The 26,079-nt window shown below is 34.5% G+C and overlaps 4 protein-coding genes across 4 annotated transcripts; 1 reads left to right on the top strand and 3 right to left on the bottom strand.

Annotated features, from left to right (window-relative positions):
- Positions 1 to 710: 710 nt before the first annotated feature.
- Positions 711 to 3,283, bottom strand: LOC122306676 (transcription factor MYB20-like). The gene is made up of 3 exons (XM_043119139.1): positions 3,002 to 3,283; positions 2,304 to 2,433; positions 711 to 1,685 (listed from the first exon to the last, which is right to left on the bottom strand). The coding sequence occupies exons 1-3, from the start codon at positions 3,132 to 3,134 to the stop codon at positions 902 to 904; spliced, it is 1,047 nt and encodes a 348-aa protein (XP_042975073.1). The 5' UTR covers positions 3,135 to 3,283; the 3' UTR covers positions 711 to 901.
- A 7,102-nt stretch (positions 3,284 to 10,385) lies between these two features.
- On the top strand, positions 10,386 to 14,261 carry LOC122307621 (ADP-ribosylation factor-like protein 8c). Its single transcript, XM_043120611.1, has 6 exons — positions 10,386 to 10,712; positions 12,231 to 12,312; positions 12,388 to 12,420; positions 12,511 to 12,632; positions 13,569 to 13,730; positions 13,837 to 14,261. Exons 1-6 carry the CDS (start codon positions 10,675 to 10,677, stop codon positions 13,952 to 13,954), a joined length of 555 nt encoding a protein of 184 aa, XP_042976545.1. The 5' UTR covers positions 10,386 to 10,674; the 3' UTR covers positions 13,955 to 14,261.
- A 422-nt stretch (positions 14,262 to 14,683) lies between these two features.
- On the bottom strand, positions 14,684 to 15,863 carry LOC122307622 (15.7 kDa heat shock protein, peroxisomal-like). Its single transcript, XM_043120612.1, has 2 exons — positions 15,455 to 15,863; positions 14,684 to 15,157 (listed from the first exon to the last, which is right to left on the bottom strand). The coding sequence occupies exons 1-2, from the start codon at positions 15,591 to 15,593 to the stop codon at positions 14,871 to 14,873; spliced, it is 426 nt and encodes a 141-aa protein (XP_042976546.1). The 5' UTR covers positions 15,594 to 15,863; the 3' UTR covers positions 14,684 to 14,870.
- A 1,947-nt stretch (positions 15,864 to 17,810) lies between these two features.
- Positions 17,811 to 20,721, bottom strand: LOC122308524 (nudix hydrolase 18, mitochondrial-like). Its single transcript, XM_043121889.1, has 6 exons — positions 20,618 to 20,721; positions 20,356 to 20,507; positions 19,161 to 19,272; positions 18,944 to 19,027; positions 18,493 to 18,621; positions 17,811 to 18,386 (listed from the first exon to the last, which is right to left on the bottom strand). The coding sequence occupies exons 2-6, from the start codon at positions 20,451 to 20,453 to the stop codon at positions 18,255 to 18,257; spliced, it is 555 nt and encodes a 184-aa protein (XP_042977823.1). The 5' UTR covers positions 20,454 to 20,507; positions 20,618 to 20,721; the 3' UTR covers positions 17,811 to 18,254.
- Positions 20,722 to 26,079: the final 5,358 nt, after the last annotated feature.

The following is a 26,079-nucleotide window of genomic DNA, read 5'->3' on the forward strand; positions in this document are numbered from 1 at the left end:
TAAAGTATCGCACTCACTCAACGCAAATTTTTACGATGAACTTAGCTAGTTAGCCAGCATTGGACGTGGGAAAAATGGAATGCTAGACAATGATTTAGAAAATTTGCTAATTAACTAGAATTATATGTTTTGGTATCATCCATGTATTGCAAAAACATATAATAAAAAAGATGTCAACCAAAAAGCTTTCGACTTTTCCTAAAAATAAGTCTTTGGACTTTAGATGGTTTATCTCACAAAATATACAAGAGATCGAAATGCATGCTTCATCCAAAAATCAAAATTTGACTTTATTGTGATCAGTGACCTTTAATGAATTAGGTAATGTAATGCATGCATGGCATTTATATTCAACTCGTGAGGGGTTTGTCTGGAGATATAATTTTTATATCCCAAGTTTAATTATTAAGAAGAATGATTATAGAAAATAAGAAAAAACAAATCCAACTGACGCACGTCATATACCCCTCTCTGATCTTATCCAGTACTGTGGTCAATTTCTAGATTCCAGCAGACTGGGTCTAGTCAATCTGTAGGCTAGAATATTGAGCTTTACGTAAATGTTTGGATAACGAAACACATCGGAATCAAAGGGAAATTAAACAATGGGATCGAATTGGCAAATAGTTTTTAACTTGTCATGACTACTCGACCCAAAGGAAAAAAATGGAAAGAACAAGAAACCAAGAAAAATAAATCCCAAATCCACATTGAAAGAACAATCCAAAATACTTCCATTCTCATATATATACATAAATGTTTATTTTACGTAATTCACTTCGAAGTTATGAAAGTAAATTGCTAGTTCAGAGATGGGGTTTTCCCGGATCTTGATAATTCATTGCTAACAATCAAGTTACAGATAAGGCGCACAAGAAGATTCTCCAGTACTCACAATAGGCTATATATATGTGTATGCCCAAGATTCTTGATCCAAAACCATTATCGGGCAGTGAAGAGAAGGATCAACAATCTGCTTTTTGTCACCATTATCATTAATCAATAAATCCCAACGACTGAGGTCATCATCCCACAATCCCATGCTGTTGCTTATGTTAGAGTCACAAGGCCACTCAAAATCCGGGAACTGCAAGTCTTGCAAGAAGTTGGAGGAATTTGAAGAAGAAGAGGAGGATGATGAGGAGGAAGAACTTAATGAAGAATCTGCACATGGGACTAGTATCTCATGGGGTTCCATTAATGGAACTTCATCAGTGCAGAAGCTATTATTCATGAGCTCCATTGGGTCACATGGGCTTATTGAAGAAGATGAGGATAAGGAGGAGGAAGAACTTGATGAAGAATCTGCACATGGGACAAGAATCTCATGGGGTTCAATTAATGGAACTTCATCAGTGCAGAAGCTATCCAAGAGCTCCATTGGGTCACATGTGCTTGTCATGCTTTTGCCTTCCTCTCTGGCTTCAGTAATGGAGGATGACTCCAATGATGTCTCCGGTTCCTTGTTTTGATCAAAGTCAGGTTTAGTATCACTATCAGTTAGAGAAGTTTGTTTCTCTTTTTGCTCTTGTTCTTGCTGGGGTTGATTACTTGCTGTAGAGATTGGTTTGTGGGTGATTGGATCAATACCCATCTTTTTTAGTTTTTTCTTGATGTGGGTGTTCCAGTGATTCTTGATCTCATTATCAGTTCTTCCAGGGAGATGAGAAGCAATCTTAGACCATCTGCAAAATGTCAAAGTTTCTTAAACTTCATTACGGCAGTAACTACTAAAAAACTGATGTCTTTTGGAATTACTCAAAAGGAGGACCGACATTATGCATGGCCACTAGAAAGGTGCATGTAAGATGACAAGATTGCCCCTTCGTTTATCTATTTACTCAAGTTATAATTTCCCCAAGTTATTTGAAATGCTTTAATAGTCAAATCAATATACTTCATTGAATACTTGGGAAAAAAAAAAAATCAATGACCTACATTTAGAAACAAAGAAATTTAAACGTATGTGGGACTCGGTCTGGAAAACCTCCTGGCATCATGCAACGGGATTTGGTCTTCCATTATCGATGAATAAAAAAATACCATTATCATTTGATAGGTACAAAAATTAATAGATATTACACAACTTTAACTCTGTCACTCGCACGAGATAGTGATTGAAAGCCATTATAAACCTTAGTGTTTCTTTCAAGCATTTGTAGAGATGAAGCAATTATTAATGCAGAAGGCTACTTCACAAGTTTAGTACTAAAAACAACTTGACTTAAGAAGAATCCACGAGCCAAGACACAGGAAATGAAGAAGAGGTGGTTTTGGAGCTGGAAAAGGATTAAAGAACGAACCTGTTGCCAAGTTGAGCATGGAGCTCAATGACCATTTGCTCTTCATATTCCGATAAAAGACCTCTCTTCAAATCTGGCCTAAGATAGTTTGTCCATCTCAGTCTGCAACTTTTGCCACACCTTAACAATCCTGCAGTCAGACCCACCATAACCATAATCAATACAGTGACTTTTTTCTGTATTCTTTTCTGCATTCAAATGTTTAATTATGAAAAATCAGAAAAATTTTGGCAGTCAGCTTTTCTGGTTCATTCCTCTTTAAGTTGTAAAGACAACCCAAACTGAACATAGAGAGCAAAACAAACTTAAAACGAGCTTGCTTTCCTTACATTCTGTAGGAAAATACACCATCAAAAAGTGCGGAAAAGCATTTGAACACAAAGTTCAGAATGATCAATAACTAAAAGAGAAAAGGAAGGAAAAACAAATTCAAATTCATCAAACCGTATTTTCCTTTCATTTCTGTAAGGCAAAATCAGAGTCCATTTTTAAGATGACGAGCATCCTCACACACACATATATTGATCAGAAAGACCCAAGAATAAAATTTTCAAAGCCTTTAAAATTCGCAAAACGAGAGGAGAAGACCACCCTTCCCTCCAAATTCAAAATAAAACACCAATAGTATAAATACTGCTAAAGATCTCTGTTCCTCTCTGTATGAGAACGTAGAATAGGTAAGGCAAATGGAGTCAGACCTGCAAGCTTAGGAACAGCTCTCCAACAACATTGGCCATTGGTGAGAATGAAGTTAATGAGCTTCTTGTCCTCCTCAGCTGTCCAAGGACCTTTCTTCAACCCAATTTTGTCACAGCATGGTTGCCTCCCCATCCTCACCCAACCAAACTTCAGAAACCCACAAATCCAGATATACTTTTCCTCTAAGATAGGCAGAGAGAGAGAGAGAGGGAGGGAAACAATGAGGAGACGAAGTTAAAAGAAATACAGATAACAGGGGGTAGTGTATTGCACATCTACCTACATATATATATATATAGGAAGCACCTCCATGGACTTGGCCATAGTTTTATTATTATTGTTATTAATTTATTATCTGTATCAGTAAATGTAATATCTATCTAATGTTTAGTACTTCTCTTCTCCGACTGTGTCCACGTGTTGAGGAGGGATGCAACGCGTGCCACACGTACGACGTCTTCATCTGAAAGCGTCACCTCATCCAACAACCTTTGCTTGAGTTTGAAGCGTGAGATAATCCCATCTTCTTAGGTCACATACAGCAGCTAGCTAGGGGAAACTACGAGAGTAAAACCACATCAAAAAGACTACGAACAAAGTAATGTTTTTTTTTTTTTTTTTTGCTGAACAACAAAGTATGTTTCAGTCTATATCATGTATTCGGAATACTTAAAGAAAGGAGAAAAATGGTTGACGGGTCATACTAATTGCAACTTAAATTTGATGAATACTTGAAGAATACCCTCTTACTTCAAGATTACAGTTGTCTTGTTCTTCATTATCATGTATGTATGTATGTATCCATACATATATATATGGATAAATATATGTATGCAAGCAATTACAACTGATCTGGCCTTGATCAATTGTTTTGCTGCCAGATATTCACTAGATAAGAAAATGGAAAAACGCGGTGAAATTGTAATCAAGTTTGGGTAATAATTCAAACGTACTAATCGATGGAATTAATTAAGGTCAGTCAACATTATAGTACTGCAACATATGATCCCGCTGGACATCATGATAATGAAGAACAAGACAACTGTAATCTTTCAATTCAATATCCAAATCGATGCTTTTGATTTGCTAGCACTCAATCTATGGGAACATCGATCTTATGACATACCAAAAAACAGGGGTACCTGTAAACAGTAAAAGCATAAATATAGCACTCAGACGTCTGTGCTTATTATTTTAGTATTTTACGCCTAATGACTGTCCGGCACTCTTTATTTCCAAGTAATATTGTCCAGTTTTTACTCATCTTTGCGTTTAAACGAAAACATACATACTTTCTTACCTCCCCGTGAAGGAAGAAGAGGGAGAAAAGTAGAATTTTTTTTCCAGGGTGGCAATTTTTCTACAGCAGACTATAGGTGTTGAGATCAGTAGAAATGCAGTCTACAGATGTAATATCATTCTGTCTTTTTTGTCTTTTCTTTTTTTTTTTTTCCTGTCTCATAGTTCGTCTATATCTCTCTGATATATATAAAATCTTACTGTGTTATCTTCTGGTTGCAATATTTAAAAAATAAAAGAAGTCCGATATATCTTTTAACTATGTTCGACTCTGTTTCTTCTCGATGACTCAAAAGATGATCAGCTTACGGCAATATCATTAATTAAAAACCGTAATAAATACATGGTATGATTTCCAAGTTGTATTAAATGGTTTCTACGAGAAAAAGCCAGTGAACGTGGAAGAACTGGGAATGCATAATCCTCCAGCAATTAATGTGTACCATTTCGTCTGCAGGATTATTTTTATACAACTACTCAATTTTTTTTTTCCAGCATTATTAAAAACTAGACTGCTAATTTCAAATCACTGATCTTCAACAAAAGGAAGTACAAAATGATTCATAAAAATGAAACAAGAAAGCTACTTAATTCTAGTAATGAGTCATCAACATGGCAAAGCTCGATCGACATGCTTGTTCCAGTTCACCAAAATTATTGATCATGAACTCAAAAGGCTAGCTGTAATGAGTTGATGACTTGACTAGTTTGTATCCTTAGATCTTCTCGAAGATGCATACATATATAACCCATAAATAGTATTTTAAACAAATAATCTCCGGCGTCAATATATCTAATTTCTAAATACACTCCAAGAAAAACAAATTTTTGTAATCAATTTATTGTAAAAAAAAAAACTATTCACAATCAATTTTAATTGAAAATAATTTTTTCGTTGCAATAAATTAGTCACAAAAACTCATTTTTCTTATAGTGACATCCATAGAATTCTAACGTAAAATTTTGTAATGGTTAAGGCTGAAACAACTTCGAGACAATTTACTGAAAGTCAGATTTACAAAAATGTCATACAAAAACAAAGAAAGCCGCCAAAAGATTTGTTATCTCGTCTTTAAGAAATTGGGGTTTGGGATAGAAACTCGATTCAGCCTTAAATCGAGGCCGCTTGACCGGATAAGGTTTGATCCTCATGATCATCTAAACTATGAAAAAAATACACTATTCTTGTCTTGCTTTTTTTCTGTCCAAATAATCTTACAGGCACTCGATCGGTACGCATGCAAGAACTCACGGTAAATCATGTTTATAACGAACAGGTCTAGAGCCAAGGAGTTAGTAGAGAACATAAAAAAAACAAAACAAAATTAGGCAAAGAAGCTTCTTAGTACTTCACATCCACTTACACCCCCCCCCCCCCCCCCCCCCCACAAAAAAAACACCAAAAAAAACAAAAAAACAAAAAATTAATAATTATCCTTAGCGAAGACATGCAGGATGTGTAGGTGTGGCTCAGATCGACGTGGTTTTTGGTGTCACTGCAACTTGTAGTTGTTGCGACGCGGAGAAAGAACTTTCCCTAGCTAGCTAGCTTTCATTTGAGGCAATTAAATCAAGATTTGACCTTCTATATATATATGTATTATCACGAGTACTTACAAAGAAGGAAAAAAAAAAAAAAAAAAACCTCGTGCATGCATGAGTACCGTTCATAGATCAACAATTTTTGGTTTTTCTTTGAATTTATTTCATTTTCTCGCTTATAACGCGTAATTAATTGAATATGCATGTATTGTCTTTGGTCTTTGTCAATGAAAACATCTAAAAGATCTTTCTTCTTTTGGTTTTTCTTTGAATTTGATTTTCTTTCGACATGTATATATCAAGTAGTACTACTACTGGACAAACACTAACGCGTTTGCTCATGATCTATATGCTCCTTATGGTAAACGAAGACCCACCTTGATTCCTGATAATGTTTCCTTGATTTTAATTTGTTTTTCTTTGAACAACTACTTGGGAAGAATTTAATTTTTGTTTCTGAATTAATATTATGCATCTATGAGGTCATTCCAACGTGTGCATGTCGACAGGCGGATTCTAGCTAGGTTTTAACTTTCCAGTACTGGTGGATATAGTGGCCTATGATTAAGGTTGGGAAAAATTGATTAGCTCGAAATCAGTGACTTATAATGAGTAAAGAAAGCATATGATTGCTTGGTCTCTAGGTTCAAACAAAGGTTGTCTCCAAGGAAATTTAGTGCAAATCCAAATCGCGGGTCGGCCACGTACAATATTCAAGGCTAGCTGTAAATTTTATGTTCACACCAATGTGAACCTGCCACTTTGTAATACGTATATAAAATTTAGTAACAAAAGGTAAGTTTTTAAGCCTATATAAATATGAAAAACGATTTCTACAGTTTAGAGTGTACAATTTTTGCATTTTTTTTATGAATAAAAATAAGAAAAATTTAAAATCTACATGAAAAAATTAACTTTTTTAATAAACCACTTTTTTTAAAAAACAGAAAAAGAAAATCATATTTTAAGACTATATATATCGTGAATCATATAAATATATAGTATACAATTTCTCACAATTTTAGCCGGTAGGTTTTGGTTGTGAGCATGCATATTATTCATCTTCTCATCATAAATATTCAAGGTTGCCTAATTATGGACACTAAAGTTGTACTCTTTTTCTTTACAAGGGAGTTGAGGTTTCAAATTCAGATTTTCTATTTGAAGAACTAAATCATATGTGATCATGCCATTAGACTCTTAGCGACTAAAATTATAGTTGGAATAGTTAGGTTCTAGTTCTTTTACAGGGCCTTAGTTTTGGTATCATTTTGTTATTCCAAATTATTTTTTGTAAGAGGTATTTCTTCAGGAAAAAAATAGTAAGATCAAAATGGGTTTTGCTCTGTTCAAACTTGGCTTATTTAATTTATTGAACCCAAAAAATAAATTTCTTGTTGAATATATAATCATTTATCAGATAGAGATATATAGTAACAAATTAAACTCGTACTTCTAGAACTATACTCGAGTTACTGGATCGCCAGTTAGTGAACCAACACGGCTTAAAGCCTTCTATACTCTGTCCGGTACAGCCTAAACAGAGTGAGCTTCAACGCGTTTGACTGCTCAATCCTCTTACAACTATATCATTAGTTACGTGCAGGCAAGATAATCCGGCAAATTCCATTCAAATTCACACGAATTTAGTCTGTGGTTTGAAACCATGGTAGAACAGTTGGCTGAGAATTCATTTTGGGAGAAAAATCGTTCATAAAATCAATACCGGTCGTGTACGCGTCTCCGTAGATGATACGTTGCTCTTAATTGTCAGCAGTCACAAACTCACATTAATGATTGAGAAAAAGACTTCTTCCCTTTCATGCATGGTTTGATCACCTTTAAGCTTAAAAGGCTTTTCGTTCTTTTCACTTTGAATGAGTACATATATATGAGTACTTTCTTTTTATTATAAACAATATATATGTCCAACATATGAATCTGCAGGGGCTATCTACATGCAGATATCAAGTAATCCAGTGTTTCATGAAAGAATAAAGCATATCAAAGTTGATTGTCATTCCACCATATATACATATATATATTGATTATTAAGTACTAGTGTACTGAAATGTAAAGAGCAACTTAATTATTGGACCCTCCGACAAGTTATGAAGTGTGTATTGCATGCGGCGTCTCACAAAGTCATTAGCCAAACTCGGCCATGTGTGAATGATGTATATTTGGGTCAATCTTCATCAACCAATCATTAAGTTTGAGTACTGTACTGGAATAGTGGAATATATATAAGTTGGCCAAATTCCTCATTGTCCATCGATTCCCTTGGGTTGTAGATCAGTTACGACGTACATATATTCTGATATATATGGGGCCACGGCCGTATTTTATACGAGATTCTTCCTCAAAGTTTCGGCTTTTCATGATCTTTGGATGAGGAGATTTTTTTCAAATTTCAATTGACCCCTATACCCTCCCTACTCAAAGGGATAATTTGATCATAAACGTACATATGTGAACTGATCATCAAGAACTCGGAATTCTGTATTTCTATATGCACTTGATGATCTCCTAGTTTAACTGCATGCTAATTAAACACAAACAATTTCATATATTGTACTTAAGCTGCTCATAAGTTTCATGCCCATTGCTTGTACGTTCAGTTTCAACGGTCATGATCATCATGCGTGCAAGTCATTATCGGGAATCATGTTTTGTTTTCTTGTTTGGAATCTCTTTTATGAGTTTGTTTTCATACAGACAAGTCAAGCAAGACAAAAAGTCTAAGGTTTGAACACAAATTAAAGTAGAGGCGAGCAAAACATGAACTTATGTTATATGGTAGGAAGTTGTGGAGTATATATATTGTCGTCTCCAATCATCTTACACCCTTCTAGATATTTTGAAATTTAGCCGATACCTTATTCATGCATCCTGTCATTCTATTTTGAAATATTGTACAAGGACAGCCACTTTGCCCTGCAGTGGGCCGCTTTGCATGTCATTTTTCTTGTGTCAAGGTCTTGAGTCAATTAAAGAAAGACATGGCAATGGCTTGTTCCCATCTTTTACTAATCCAAATTGGGGAATTTGACATTTAGTTTAAGGGGAACTACTCAATCTCAAATACGTTTAATGCATTTCAAAATATAGTAGATATGTTCTCTCGCAAAATATAACATTCTTATATAAAAAATACTCTATTTACAAAGAGATTATACAAAAAGAGCAATGCTACATACAGTTGTGGAATTGCAAACGCCGTGCAATCGCTTTAAAAAAAAGTAGAGTACACGATTAAAAAATTAGTTTTTTTTCATGTGGGTCCTATATTAATTCATTTTTTTCAAAGCGACTGCACGCCGTTTGCACAACCACAACTACAAATATCATTTCTCTATACAAAAATAATTTTATAAATTGATGAGACTCAATGTAGTTCATCAAATTATAAAATTACTTTTATTATAAAGTAGATTTAACATATCATATAAAGTCATTTCAATTTATAAAATTATTTTTATGTATTTTTTTTTATAAATGTAGCAGTACTCTTCTTATATATTATATATCAATAAATCACGTAGTTTACTTATTGACTACTCGTAAAAGTGTATGTCTAATATTAGGCTATAAACATAAATAATAAGATCTCTACTTGTCAACCTAGCATAGATAGTTCTTGTTAGATTATTGCTAACAGATACAGAACGTATCAAGAATTATTGATAATCTTCTACTTATTGGGATCTTCAAGACTTCAACCATGCTTTTTGAGCAGAGAGTTTAGAGTTTTATGGGCTTGTTCCTTTCAAAGAGAAGTTGATTGGCCCAATCCGTACATAATATAAGATTCTTGGGCCCAAAATGTCCGTTAAGATTCAAGGTCCAAATTTAATAGGTGATGGATCAGTGCCCAATCATGTACTCCCACCATAAGCCCAGGAAAGGGATTGTGTTGATATCGTCACCACAAAAATAAATAAATAAAAATAAACAAGGATACATTGACCTCTTGGATCGATAATTCAAATCACTATGATTTTTGAATTGGATAATTGAGAAAAAAAATTATTAGGTACTCTTGATTTGTTTATAATTAACCTACAAAGAGGAATAACAGAAGTTAATAAATTTATTTATTTTTTATATAAGAAAAATGACTTTAATTAATACGAAAAGAAATTATACTTGGTGTGACCCTATTGCTATCGTGTAGGACGGACAAATCCAAGAATGTTTCTTAATTATATAATTAAATTATATTAACTTGCCTATTTATGTGTATGTCACTACATTTTCCATCAGTTTAACAAAGAATAATATTAGATATAGTTTTAAAATATATAAAATTTGTACATTCTAACAAAATATCTGTCATTTTTTAATATTATAAATTTAAAAAGTTTTCACATGAGAAATGTGTTGGGCGTTAACAAAAATTGAAACTGGATGGTAAGCATACTCCAAATTGCAGAGATGTATAGAGCACTCAAAAATCCAAAGCAACGTGACCGACTTTAAACGGAAGGAGAGTTTTAAATGGCACTTCAAAATTCAGGGCTTTAAATAGAAGGAACAGCTCAAACGACTAGGAAGAAAGCATTAGCCGTAGCTTATCATCTACTGTTTGGCTTCTAGTTTTTACCCCTCCACCCCCACCACTTTTGGATCATTTTGGTGAACAAGTAGTCATTATACATATTCCAACAAATTACCTGAAAACCGACGGTATTTTCCTTGAAAGGCGATTCCTTCATCCGCACAAGAAGCTTCCTTCTTCCCCTTCGCTTCTTTTCTTCCTTTCGTTTTCTTGTCCTAGAAAAACCCCGGATTCTACTGCTCCATTCTTCCAAAGCTCAGTTCTTTCGAGATGGGTCTCTGGGATTCTTTTCTCAATTGGCTCCAGAGGTGACCTCTTTGAGCTTTTCTTTTCCTTTTTTTTCCTTCTCTGTGTTCCTTCTTCTTGTTTTGTGCTTTTGATTTGTGGGTTTTGTTTTGATTGTATGAGTTTTTTTGGAAATTCTGCTCCTGCTCGGTTTGCCGAGAAAACGCAGAAAAAATCGTGAAGTTTCGTGACGTTTGTTTGGTGCTTCCTCAGAAAACGTAGAACGCAATATAATAAGTGCAAAAGGTTTCTTTAAGTGGATTTGTGCGTCTTTGTTATCTCACAACTCTCTGTTTCCAACTTGGGATTCTGTTTGTAGGAGGAGCATATATGGGGGAAACTCTTAATTCAAATAGTATAATTTCTTGACAACGGGAAACTTATTCGTTTTTGTTAATCTCTCTCAATGTAGATTCAGATGTTGTCATAGTTTCATCTTCAAGCTATATTGGTAATTGATGAGAAATTTTGCCTTCTTCATCTTAGATTTGTTACTTAATCACACCCGTTAATATGTCCCATTTAAGTAGCTTTTTAATTAATTGATTGATATATATAAAACTACTTAAAATTTTCAGCATCAACTGTGTGGCTGAGGATGACAAATTTAAAATGAAAACTAGCATTGCATTTTGTAATTTGTCACCATAAACAAGCAACTCGTTAAAATAATGGCATAATGGATTATATAGATGCTTGGTTACTTAGAAAGTGTGGGACAAGAGAATATTGTTGTTGACAAGTATTAGTCAGCAACCATTAATCGTTTTTCTATCCTACTCACTTCAGGTAATTGAATGGCATCGGAAGGTGTAATCAAGCTTACATGGACACTCAAATCCATGTCAATGGTTTTAGTTTATTTTCTTCATCTCCGTTGCTTGCAAAGCAGTAAATAATAAAAGCTTAACATTTTTCATTTTTCCCCAAATATACTTGGAACCAAAACGAAAGAGTACTTTGAAAATAGCCATTCAAGATGAACTTGTGCTTAATTCAAGCTGAGCTTGCCCTTTGTTTGGCTTCCCTGCTTTCATCTTCAAATATTTGAAATCCAGTATGTTTTCATGTCTTTCTGGAAACGTATCCTTTATGAATGGCTTTATCAGTTTGTGGTATTAATTGATTGTTGAATGTCCTCCATGATCTATTGTGACTTTGCAGGATGTCATATATACAGAATTTTGAAACAATTTGTGAAATATGAGAGCATAGATAGTGTTATGCATTTCTTTAGATACCAAAATTTTGAACTGCTATGATCATGGGGACTGACTGTCGAGTTCCTTATTCCTTAATCTGCTCCAGATATTTTCAATAAAATTGCTGTGCCATATGTATGTTTTATGAATAGTATATGTCATTAATATACTACAATGATTACAAGGAACCCGTTTAGGCTTTACATAGGTTAGAAATTTACTCATGCTGGAGACACTGTTATATTATTATGTTGTTGTGAATTCAATATTGGTGCCTTTACCATGATTGGATACTGGAAACTAAAGTTGTTTCCTTCTTACTGGCTGTCTGTATGTCAGCCTATTCTTTAAACAGGAAATGGAACTTTCCCTCGTTGGCCTTCAGAATGCTGGAAAGACATCTCTCGTTAATGCCATTGCTGTGAGTGAACGCAATCTCTTCTATTCATTCTGGTTGTGAGTGGCTTTCTTTTGACAGTCGTTTTATGTTTTCCAGACAGGGGGATACAGTGAAGACATGATTCCAACTGTGGGTATCTTTTTCCCTGAATAAATTACGTAAGTCTTTTCTGATACCTGGAATATATCTTACTATGGGTTATTAATACTGTAAAACCAGGTTGGGTTCAATATGCGAAAAGTTACAAAGGGAAATGTGACAATCAAGCTCTGGGACCTAGGAGGGCAAAGGAGGTTTCGTACAATGTGGGAGCGCTATTGCCGTGGTGTTTCAGCAATTGTGTAATGCCTCTAATCTTTGATCTTCCTCTCTGTTATTTTTAAATACTCTATACACGCCACTGGCCATGTCATAATCTGTAGAAATCGAATTTTTACTCCCTCTAGAGACACACTGAAGCATCATTTACAGGAAAAATTTGACTATTTGAGATAAACCTCTGATCATGTGCTACGATAAAAGTCATTTATTAATGTATATTTTCCCTGCTGGCCCCTGACAGCCGTGTTTTATTAAGGTTGACTGCAGAAACTACCTTTACTCCTGGTCCAGCAGACCTGTGTTAAAATTGAAATTAGGCATCCAAGTTTGCAGTTCTGCAGAAAAGCATAGAGTTTATAAGGGCATAGAACCCCATCTTGGAACTCAAGAAAATTGATGATTTGCTTGAAAATTGAATTTATCATAAGAAAATAAATAAATCTGCCACTTTATGTTAGTCCTCAAGGCGTTTCACGTCCTGGTTTCTTTTCACTTTTGTGCACCTTTTTTTTCTTTGAGCGCCGGGGTGTGATTACTATGCATTCATGTGGGTTTTATCTTTTATAAATTGCATAATATTATGGTATCATATGGCCATTTTAAAAAAGACAGCAATATGAGGATTACCAAAATGACCATGCTGTATATTTCCTCTACGCCATTTGCCAAACTTCTCAAAACAAAGGAAACTTGAAAGATCAATTCGATATTTAAGAAGTGGAAGGGGTAGACAAAGGTGGAATCTTAATGATCTATTCCGTCCAAATAGATGCAAGTAATCCATTTATTCCTATTGCAAGTTGTCCATTTTATTAACCATATTAGCACATGATGAATGGTAGTTTCTTTGTTCAGATGGGCGTGACAGCCTCTATATGTTTCATTTAAGTCAATGGCAAAGTTATATTCAATTATATTCACTTCTTTGTTCTTGTTCTTGATGGATGCAAAGACAGGTATGTAGTTGATGCTGCTGATAGAGACAGTGTTCCCATATCTCGAAGTGAGCTACATGACCTTTTGATGAAACCATCTTTAAGTGGAATTCCTTTACTTGTGCTCGGCAACAAAATTGACAAGTCAGAAGCACTTTCCAAGCAAGCATTGATGGATCAGCTGTAAGTTCAAAGAACCTTACAAAAAGTGGAATTATATTGCAAATAAATATTTGTTTCTAGTTCTCATTCTCTATATGATTTCTAAATCTTTGTTGAGTGGTTTCAGGGGCCTTGAATCACTTAAAGACAGAGAGGTGTGCTGCTATATGATCTCGTGCAAGGATTCCATAAACATGGATGTTGTCATTGATTGGCTAATCAAGCACTCAAAAACAGCAAAATGATTCATGGGTCTTTTTTCTTCGGTGTTTGGATGAAGAATGAGCAAAGCCTGAGAAGCAAATTCGGTGATAAAAATCCTGCCGGGTTGAAGCTTTTCCCCAATTCGGCTTTAGTTGTGCCCCCAAATAAGTGAATTGTATAGTACTTTGACAATTGTAGCCAGTCTTTCATGCTCTGTCACCTTTCCTTATATTTATACCGTTCCTTTCCTGGTGTTTCTAAATTTTGCGGAGGATAGGTAGTTGCCACTAGCCTGATTAGCTGGTGTTTGGATTGTTTATTTATTGATTTCTTTTTTCTTTCCTTGTATAATTGTCCTTCAACAAGTACATTACCCCCACCTGCAATTAGCACATTGTCTTCTGATATTGAGCTCGATTATGATGATCGAGATCACTACATGAGGGACACTTTGGTCACTGCCGTCAGATGTGATTTCACTACTATTTCTGCGGACATGAATTGTTTATTGGTAGATAAGATGATTGATGCTCTTACCTTGAAAGTCCATTGGGTATTGAATTGCGTTAAAAGCTTAATTTTGCCCACGAGTCCATATTTCTTACCGTTTGTGTTCTGACCGTAATGATTACATTAAGGTTATATTTTTTTCTTCTGAATTTCATATTTACTTATTATTTTTTTAAGAAATTGATCAACACTTATGAACTTCATAACAACAAATATCATTTATATAGAATGAATAATATGGAAAAAGGAAGCCCAGTTCATAAAAATATAATCGCATCTGATCACCGACATCTGATATGATATTATACGCAAGATCCCATTATACAGAGAGAAAGAGAGAGCAAAATTTAGCTCAGAGTTAATTTTATTACACACGGGATCTCTTGATACATTATTCACTGTTATTCTCGAACCATCTGATGGTCATTCTAAGTAGAAGCTTGGATTTCAGAGCTTGCTAGTGATGTTGATGTTTCTAGCTTTGGATGACTTTGGGGTTGTATCTTTTGGGACAACGATTGTGAGAACACCATTCTCCACCTGACCCTTGATCTGATCCACCTTCACATTTTCCGGCAATTCTATTTCCCGAGAAAATTCCCTTTTCCCTGTGCCTCTCTCAGCTACAAGCCAAACGGCGTCTTTTTCATGGGGCTCCTCCTTCCCACCCTTTCCTTTGATCTGTAAGATGTTTCCCTCCTCTATCTGTACCTTTATGTCATCTTTGCTGAAACCTATTCACAGAAACTTGCACCGTTGAGAAAACTCACCAAGAACAGACTCCAAAATTCGTTGGTAAACTGTGCTAGAATATCCCAGTTAGCATAAAAAATACAAAAATTACTAAAATTTGAAAACCCACGAAAAACTCCCCTCCAAAGGAAGAAGAAAAGAAAAGCCAACTCGTAAAATTGCTTCGTCTAAAGCATACAACGATTCCACATCGTGACATATGAAGTTAAAACACAGCTCAACAAAATTGCTCAATCCCACTTGAGAGAGAGAGAGAGAGAGAAAGAGAGGTGTGGTACCTGGGACATTGATCTTGAGGATATGAGCAGTAGGGGATTCGAGCCAGTCCATAAGGGCCGTCGATCCGGACCATTCCCGGAAGATAGGAGGGCTCCAGAAGATGCGTCTGAAAGGGTGCCCAAATATACTGTCAGCCATATCGATTATGAAGTAAGCTTGCTCTCTTCTCTTCTCTTCGCTTGCTCCTTCGCACTATTTGCCTCTTGGTATCACCTTCTATGAATTGGGTGATATGGTGGTGTTTTCCTTCTAAGGTTCTAGAGTTATCGGAAAGAAACCAGTAGCTAAGGAAAGAACGTACAAATAAATAAACAAAACGAGACAAAACAGAGAGACATCCCAGAAGCTTCTGTGGGGCTAATCCTCGTTTTGCTTTGGGCGAAAGGGTGATCTAGTTTGACGATTGGACTTGCATATATTTATGAGACCCAAACAAACAAACGATCTAGTTTATATATATATATATATATATTTTAAAATTTTTTAATAAACTATGTGACACCACATGTCAAAGAAATTAAATATATATATATATATATATATAAATTACAAGGGACGGTATCATTTCTCAATTATCAACCTCGTAATTAACTGTCCTCATAATCTGTTTGTCTATTGATAAACAAGAGAACCGGCGGCCGCTATAGGTTATTTGAGGTTAAGGTTGCCATTGAGCTCGCAAGTAATATTCATGCAAGGGTACTTGTGAATCGAGTAAAACCTTACGTGATTTTAGCATTAGTGGATAATCAATTGTGCTGGGCAAAATAAGGTGACATAAATGGATAGGGTTGGAACGAGGCTTTCCTCTTTGAAATCTGTATACACCTCCAGCCTCCATTGTAGGCAATTAGCTCTCGTCGGGCAACCCATTTTAAATGGTTTTAGATTCTGATTTTCTCTCATATCCCAACTTCATTTGAAATGTAATAATAATACGTGAGAAATGTTACTATGCTGCCTCAATTATACCGTTCACTTTATCTTATTATGTTCACACACTACTTGGGGCCATGTGGCCTATTAAAAAATAATAAAATGTATTCAAAATAAAATAGTGTCCGAAAATACTAAAAAATACAAACTGAAATTATAGATTCTTTATAGTTTCTACCTTTTTATATTTGTGTTTTTATTTTTTACTTTTAAATTTAATAAGTTATGTGTCTTCAATAGAAATAAAGTGAGCGATATAATTAAAGAGGTGGCATGAGGTGATGTCACGTCAAGTTATCAATAAAAATAAAATAAATTGTATAACCGAAGAGATATAATAATATTACTTATGATAGATAAACCTTTACCCAAAAGCTACCATGCATAAGTCGTTACATAGGGCTGTACCATTTGAATTAACTTGCTTGCCGTACATGTTAGAAAGAGTTACGCTGTTCAATTAAAATTGTAAATGTGGTTTCAAGGACGACGACCTTTTAACGAGGCAAGTAAAAGTACAACGAATCAACGTTGGGCTTCATCACATAGTCATTAAGGCCTGGTAGCAGCTCAGCCCAATTCAGAAAGAACAATGGCACGCATACTCTCGTCTCAACAACTCGGCCATCTTTATGGAATTCAAGCTCGAAGGAGAGAGAAAAGGTACGCTTGGTAAAAATTGTTGTTGAGTCGTTTAACTTTACTACAGTGACGTTATTTTTTTAATATTATTATTTTAAATTTTAAAAAAATTGAATTGTTTATTATATTTTATATGAAAATTTATATGATGAGATAAAATATTTCTTGTATTCAAATTGGACCATAATAATCAATTTTTTAATATATAAATATATACAAAAATTCTATATACAGTCATTTTTATAGATTTCTTTGTACACTTCAGTGATATGATTAATTATGTATTAAAAAAAATTAATCCAACTAATCATATCAATAAAATGCATAAAAAATATGTAAAAATAATTATATATAGTATTACTCAAATATATACACGTGTATATATTTGATTCTAGTTGTTACACCACTTTAATACTTTACATAATGCTATTGATGTGGCAGACATTAATAGAGGTTATACTTTAAAATTTAAATTTCAAACTTTTGATCACGTGGATTGATGACTTGACCGTCATTAATTATAATGAAGTTTTTTAAGGATTGTTAGTAGGAGGGTTGCTGATGTTGGCTGCATCCCAATCTTCTAATTAAGGAACCCTGCTCCATAACTCTCTCTTTTATATAATATAAATCCGTGCCTTTCCAAACACCAATTTTTCCCTTGTGTAGAGTGCAGATTGCCAAGCCGGCGAGGATGGAAAAGGCTAAAATACAATGGAATCTTTCAGCTAGCGCTCCAACCCCTTTCCTTTTGCATAAATTATTTAAGAAGATTTCTATTGCTAAAGTCTTCGGGGCATGTGATCATATAATATAGCATTTTAAAGTGTATATACAGATGCATATCAAATTACATGGAAGCTTTCAGGTCGATGTTGACATACAGAGAGCGCCATGATCCTAATATATAAGATATGCACAAAGATGAATTCTGAAACAAAACATTTTTATATAATTAGAAACCATGTTTGAAATTCTTGTGAACATGTTTCTAATCCTCATCTAATGTCGGACTGTTTCCTATGATTCTGGGTCATAGAATTCCAACAGACAAAAACAAGAAGAACCAGAATGCCAACTTCTATTATCACTTTTCCAAAGTCGTCGATCTTTCTTGTCTGTTTGGATCCAACTTTTCCTCGGTTCACCTTATCTGGTCTTAAAGTAGCATTGCAGTGCGCTGCAACATTTCCCTATTTACAAGTCAGATATGCCATCCTCCTAGCATACCAAACACGGTCCTACTTGTTCCTCATCAACATGTTGTTGAGTCGTCAGCCGATTTACAAGTTTATCTAGAGCTTCCTTCATCCACAAATATTGACAAACTTCTCTTGCTTCTTGCACAGTCATCTATACCGGATAACAAACATATATACCATATAAACATCAGCAATTGTTTAAAATAAGTTTTAATGATGCAATGTTTCGGCAAAGCAATCTCGTTCGAGTGCCATACCCATTTTCTTTGACGCACGTCCTTCTCTGGCCAGAAATCTAACTGCTCTTCCACAAGCAATGGGAACATGTATCCTTCATAATAAGTATCATGGGTTTTGCTCTTGAAATTCCACTTTCCCAATTCACGCTGCAAGTAGACCTTTTATTTGTCAAAAACATTATAGATTCAAATGCTCACAATGCAAAAAGAGTCACGCATCAGTTCTAATGTTCATACAAGCAAATTTGTCAGAAATTTTCACTCTACTCCACCCTGCTACGCTGCCTAATACCCAAGAGGACCAGTTCCCTTCATTTCTTGGATATGTTTTCTTTCTTGTTATTTAGATAAAAAGTTCTTCAAAATTGTCTGGGGAATTGTGTGAGGTGAAACGATCATATGCTAATGCTAATGTTCAGTTGAGGCAAAAGCGTTCTGCCGGAATAGGAACTACAAGAGAAGCACTGACCTGAACAACGCCTCGTACCCCTGCTTCCTCTAGGGTCTCTCGTAAAGCCGCCTCCTTTATGGATTCATCTTTTTCCCAACCTCCCTGGTAATTACATAAAGGAATCGTGTTAAAATATCTGAAACAACATGTTATTAAAATTTAACTGATATAAACACAAATCAGAAATGATATTGAATCATTTGTTCAATCAAAGACAAGACAATAATCCAGGTACCTTTGGAAACAACATCCCTTTGCCTTTCTGTGAACTGATGACAAGAACTTCTAATTCTCCTGCCTCTACCAAGGAAGTCTGCTTTGCATTCTTGTATCTGTAAGGTATACATCTGCAAAATAGAATACATAAGAGTATGGTACATTAATTTCACTTACTAAAGCAATAAATTAGTTGAATCGACAAAGTTTCAAATATTAACTACGACTGGATTGACCATATGATCCTTTTTTAACATTCCACTTGCTCAGAAAAATGTTGATACTATGTTGTTATATTTTTCCATTTAACATAAATATTAAGCAAAAAAACTGCAATGTTTAATTGAAGAACAGTTAACTAATATTTTAAGAACTCTAGATAAGGTTATAGGACATAAATCTGGAGGATTTTAACAGAAAACCACATGTCAATATACATAAATGTCGGCTCGTGGCCCCTGTCAAGAAACAAAGGGAAACAAAGAAAGAAAAACTTTGTCAAGTAACCGTGAATCCGTGATTGATTTACATCAAGTGCTCTACTTATATACAAGATGAAAAAGAGCACACGGTAAAATACAAAAGACAATCCAACAATTAACAGTTGGAAAACTAACTAACTAACTAACAAGCCAATGAAAACTAATAAAAATACACGTGAAAAATGTGAGGAACACACAAATCTCTAATACCAACAAGAAGTAGCTAGTTAAGTTTCTATCCGTGTTTGTTTGACCACTTTAACTACTAAAAAATGTCAAAATTTTGCAAGTGGGAGGGAAAGATGGATATAGTGAGTGGGATCTTTAAGATTTATAGATTTCCATGTAAATTTTCCGAAATGCTATAAACCCCACTGCCTATATTCCTAACTTTATGTCTTAAAATTGATTGAAGACAAAAAGAAAGAAATGGCTCTAGCTGCTCTACATTATGTTTTACACGCCGCTCAGACTCAGAGAAAAACACCGAATTTGTCGTTCGTATGAAATTTGGAATCTGTATATTTGGTTGCAATTTGAGAGCGTAGTCATTGCAATAAAAGCCGATTAACTCTAATCATTTCAATTTCAGGTATATATTGAACTTACAGGGAATTAACCCATTAACACAATTTAATAGAAGAACACATTACAATTTACACAGCTTAATATTTCCCCATTTCATAATGAAGCAGAGTAATGTGAGTGAGACAGAGAGAGAAAGAGACGAACCCTACAACTTGGCGACGACCCTTGCTGTACCGTTGCAAATGCCTTCCGGTGCGAGAAACCAAAGCAACCATGTTTTCTTGAGACATCAAGGTCACCATATTGCTATGCCTCTCTTTTCGCGTATGTAAACAAAGAAAACAGAGAAATCCTATCTGCAGAGTAACAAAGCCAAAGCCCTTTTAAAAAGAAGAAGAAGATGAAGGGATTGCTCCTCTAGCTCGCTGGATGTAATGATCACAAGAAAAACTGGTGATGATCTTACGGTTTCGTTTCTGCTACTAGTGGATATGGTGAGAGAAAATGGACAGCGGAACTACCCTTTTTATTATGGTAATGGTGAGAAGATGAGCTTGAGCGGGAGAGAGACGTCCACGTGGGACCAGCTTGAGGGAAATGCCGCTTGCACGTACCCAAGCCCACGTGTTGCTGACTAGTCTCGTAACTTTTTTACGTGGTTGTCAACATCGAACGGCGTGGATTTGTATGTATGAGGCTAGGAAAAAACAGAAATCCCTAAATAAAATAGTAAGTAAATAATAACACATTTCTGTTTCTGGGGACATGAGTACTTGAGATATGATTTGTTCTACTGAATTCACACGAAAATATGGGCGCAAGTTGAAATATGTCTTTGAGCTCTCGACCTCCTCCTGTAGATGCTTGGTTTTGACATTCATTTCCTCTGTAAAAACTACGTGCTGTACAGATTAAACTAAAAAACCAGAATTTAGGTCGGTCTGGTTTCAGTTAAAGTTAGACCTATTGGACGGATGGTATATTCTTTTTATTTTGTCACCAGATACGTATGATGCAAAATTGTAAGAGTTTTATTACATACAAGTAAAGTCGTGTATTAATTTACGTACCAATACTGATTCCTTCATACTTAAATTTTAAATTAGTACTGCTTTCAATAAAATCTATTTTTTATCCAATCATAATAGATTGGTGCACGTATTAGTATACAATTGTTTTTACAATTAAATTTTTTCAAATTGCAAATATCCAAAGAGAGACACGTACGTACACATCCTCGACTACTTATTCCTACCCAATTTCTTCTCCACAACATTTGAGAGTCGTTACAAAATAATAAATAAATCATCTGAAAAATATTTCTATATATAATCTGTCGTTATGAGGAGAGATCCATAGTTTAGATAATGAAAATATTTCATTTTATTTTATCATTATAATATTTTTAAATTCTTATATAAAATATAATAAATAATTAAATTTTTATAAATTTTAAAATAATAATAATATTAAAAAATAATATTTTATTCAACTTTCAACTTTTATCTCATCTTAAACAATACCTAATGGGTGACCTTGTACTTTATTTGGGCCGTGATAATATTATGCACAAAATCTATCAAAATCATGATAATTTTAATAATATTATTTGTATGATAATGATCATCGTTTACCAAATTAAAGTTGTTGAGTATGGATATGCATGGCATCAAGAAAGAGATCTCATAGGAATAAAATACGGCCTACATGATCAGTTCTTAGACGTTGTTGGAATCTTTCTCAAATGGGACCAAGTATAGATGCTTTAATTTGCTGCTATCATTGAGTACTGATTTTTGTATGACTTGGTGATGGACTGACATATGCGAATAATTTTATGCACAATATTTTATATATATTGAGTGAAAATTTTATTTTAATAATGTATAATTTTTTAATTTGAATTTTCATTTTTAAAATTTTCACCACCTCCAGGAGTTGACACATCACCACGTATGTTTATTAGATAAGTGAAATTGTAAGTATAGATAGTATTTTCTTTTTTGAAATTATAAAAAAACTTATTTATTTTTTATTTCAACATGTAATATTTAATTAAGATAAATTACAATTAATAAGTTCTTTTTATGAATGTAAATATTGAAAAGAATATTTTTTTTTATGGAATAAAAAGTTAAAAACAAGAGTGAAACACATGCCCTAGCTAATTGGCACTAGAAACCATAGTTTTGAATTTCCCACCATACCGGCTGGTATGGTCGAAATATTTCCTTTTCATGACTTAGCGAGTACAAAGAAGGATATAGTTTTGTACCGGTCAAAATTTCAATCCATACTAGCCGATATTTTGGCATTTACTCTTTTTTTTTTTCATTTCTTTAAACTACAAACTCATTTTTTAATCATTAATTTAGATTAGACTATTTATAATTTATATATATAAATAAATTATTCATATATAGATTATTATTTTAAAATGTAATATATATATATAATTTATTTATATATTGACTATTCTGAAATGATATATAAGACAGTACTATTATCGAAATATTTTATTTTAATATCTTGACTAATACGAACTCGGAAGGGTATTCAAAACTGTTCAATAAACACATGCCAAGAATGATCAAATTAAGCATGCAGTAGTCATCAACTCACGTGTAATCTTCAAAGAAGTGGATGATAATGGAGAACAACTCTTTTGTCCTTTGCATCGAACTTGATACCTCTGCCATGAAAAAGCATGATCCGCCTCAGCTATCACGCCCGCCCTCCCGCCCGCCTGGCCATGGAGAAAATCATAAGATCAACCCCTTTAATTTATATTCATTTTGCATAATTGTCAACTCCATAGACTTATTAACACTAAATATAACGTATTGATATAATCTCCCGCAACTGCAGACGTCAATTAATGTGAAGGGCATCTTATAATCGGTAGAAATATTTTATTTAATAATTAAAACACAAAAGTATATATATATATATATATATAGATATCCGTTATACACATTAATGGTCGATCGGTTGGATATTAATTGTAGTTTCTAAATACTAATTATTTATAGGATTTCATGAATTATTGATCAATGTGCAGATCAATGAAGTTCTAGTAGTTGTGTCTAGATAATTATCGTTCATCAAAATATTAACATATATAATTATAATTTATCATCTGGTTAAGAGAAATAAACTTTAAAAAAAAAAAAACTTTATTTTAAAAAATAAAGGGCATATATATATCATAAATAAACAAGTATTGTGTAGAAAAGTACTGGGATCATCCAGGAAATTGCGAATTGTTAGCTAATGAGTTACGTCTCATGTTGAACATGATTAAGAATTCTATGTCATGTGCATGCATGCCCCCCACCCCTTTCTAGAAATAAATACATTGAGAAATCTGAGAGTGAAACACCTTTTATAATTTGCAGTAGTAGTAGATTCATATATATTGACCATATATATGCACTCCCTTTCGAGCGGATCGAACACAGTATCAAACTCACCCTTATATGTCATCATCAAGAATCAGCATCTTTCCATGTGAATCTCTGCCACATGATATAATGAGATAAATTATAATGATATATATGATCAGATCATGAAACAGTATACTTCACAATATTTAATTAGATATTAAACATTTGAGTGACATCCAATTATATATTAAGAATGGATGTTATAATATATAATTTATCTCTTTCTATCAATTTTAATTCAAAACTCATTAAAACAAAAACTTTTAACGCTAACAACCTTTATTAGGGCTGAGCACCGACACAACCGGAGTCGGTATCTGGGTCGTCTGACTCCGACTCCGACTTTGTCGGAGGCCGAGTGCGACCTCCGACTCCAGCTCCGAAGGGTATATGCTCCGCTCCGGCAAGTCGGAGCGGAGTCGGGACGGAGCCGGTGAGAAATCTTCAAAAAAACAAACCCAGCAAGGTATGGTTTCGGCGCAGGGGGAGGGGAGGGATTCGGCGGATAAACCCAATAGGGTAACTTACCCAAACGACGGATTCGGCGCAGGGGGAGGGGAGGGAATCAAAACCAAAAAACAAAAAAACAAATCAAAATGGGATTCCGGCGCAGGGGGAGCCGGGGAGGGGAGGGAATCGGGGGGGAGAGAGAATCTGAGATGAGAGGTGAGAGAGGCACCTCAGTTACAACTTACAACTCAAAATGGGATTTGGATATACGGCATACGGGTTCACGAAGGGACGACGGAGGAGCTCCGGCACGGCACGGCTTCAGAATCTTCAGATGAGAGGTACGGGCTGGGGTCGATGAAGGTTGGGAATCTGGGATGACTCAAATGAGAGGAAAGTGAAAACCCACTAAGGAAGAAAAGAATCTTCAGAGGGAATTCGGGCCTGGGGGGGGGGGGGGGGCGCCGTTTGGGGGGGGGGGGGGGGGGGGAGGGAACCCTAATGGGTTGCACAGAAACGACGAAGGAGCTCCGGCACTCAGATGAGAGCTTGAGAGGAAACGGCAGAGGAAGGAAAGTGATGAGAGGAAACGGCAGAGGAAGGAAAGTGATAAGTGACAGCGAGGGGGGGGGGGGGAACCCTAATGGGTTGCACAGAAACGGCGCCGTTTGGGATTATTTTAACCCCAAACGGCGCCGTTTGTTGGGGGGAAGTGAAATGTTTATAACTGTTGCACCCAAACGGCGCCGTTTGGGGTTATTTTAACCCCAAACGGCGCCGTTTGTTGCCAACAGTTATAACTATATATATATTATATAAATATAGTTAATTAGTAAGTTAATATATAACTATATATATTATAGTATATAAGTATAACTATATATATTATATAAATATAGTTAATTAGTAAGTTAATATATAACTATATATATTATAGTATATAAGTACTCCTCCAATATATTATATAAATATAGTTAATTAGTAAGTTAATATATAACTATATATATTATATTATATAAGTACTCCTCCAATATATTATATAAATATAGTTAATTAGTAAGTTAATATATAACTATATATATTATATTATATAAGTATAACTATATATATTATATAAGTATAGTTAATTACTATAGATAGTATAGTAACTATATACTATACAAGCCCTTAATATATATATAGTATATATATAACTATATATTATATATTGACTTATAGTAAACTAGTAATGTAAAATATAAAATAAGGTATAGTAACTTATATAGTAACTTATAGTAAATTAGTAATGTAAATTAACTATATAAGGTATAGTAATTAGTAACTTATAGTGTAACTAATAACTATATTAACTTATAGTAACTTACTAACTTATAGTAAATTAGTAATGTAAATTCACTTATAGTAACTATATTAACTTATATTATTCATTATAATGTTTATAGATTATTATTTATTAGATGTTAATATATTGATAACAAATATTTTTATAAAATATGCATAATATCGGAGTCGGAGTCGGAGTAGAAGTCGGAGTCGGAGTCGGATTGGAAGTCGGAGTCGGAGTCGGATTGTAAGTCGGAGTCGGAGTCGGTGTGTCGGAGTTGGAGTCGGTGTGTCGGAGTCGAAGTCGGATCGGATCGGATCGGAGTCGGGACACCTCTACCTCTGACTCCGACTCCGACTCCGACTTGTCGAAGTCGAAGCGGAGTCGGAGCAGAGTCGGGGTCGGAGTCGGATTTTCAGATTTCTGCTCAGCCCTAACCTTTATTAACATGTTGCTGCGCAGGAATCTCGTGTGCCTGTATTGGTCAAGTCAAGTGTTCAGTTTCAAATTAATTAACTTCACATAACTCGTACATGTGTTAAATAAAGTTAATTCGAATTATTTCAAAAAATAAAATTTTTAAAAGGTCAAATTTTTGCTTGTCTTACAGCTCATGTCACTTTATTGTTTACACTTTTACGTCATTTAGGAGGCTATTAGAGTCTCTAAAAAATTCCATACTTTAAAATCAAGAGATCTAGATGATTT

This window comes from Carya illinoinensis, chromosome 4 (assembly GCF_018687715.1).
Source record: "Carya illinoinensis cultivar Pawnee chromosome 4, C.illinoinensisPawnee_v1, whole genome shotgun sequence".
In the NCBI taxonomy this organism is placed as follows: domain Eukaryota; kingdom Viridiplantae; phylum Streptophyta; class Magnoliopsida; order Fagales; family Juglandaceae; genus Carya; species Carya illinoinensis.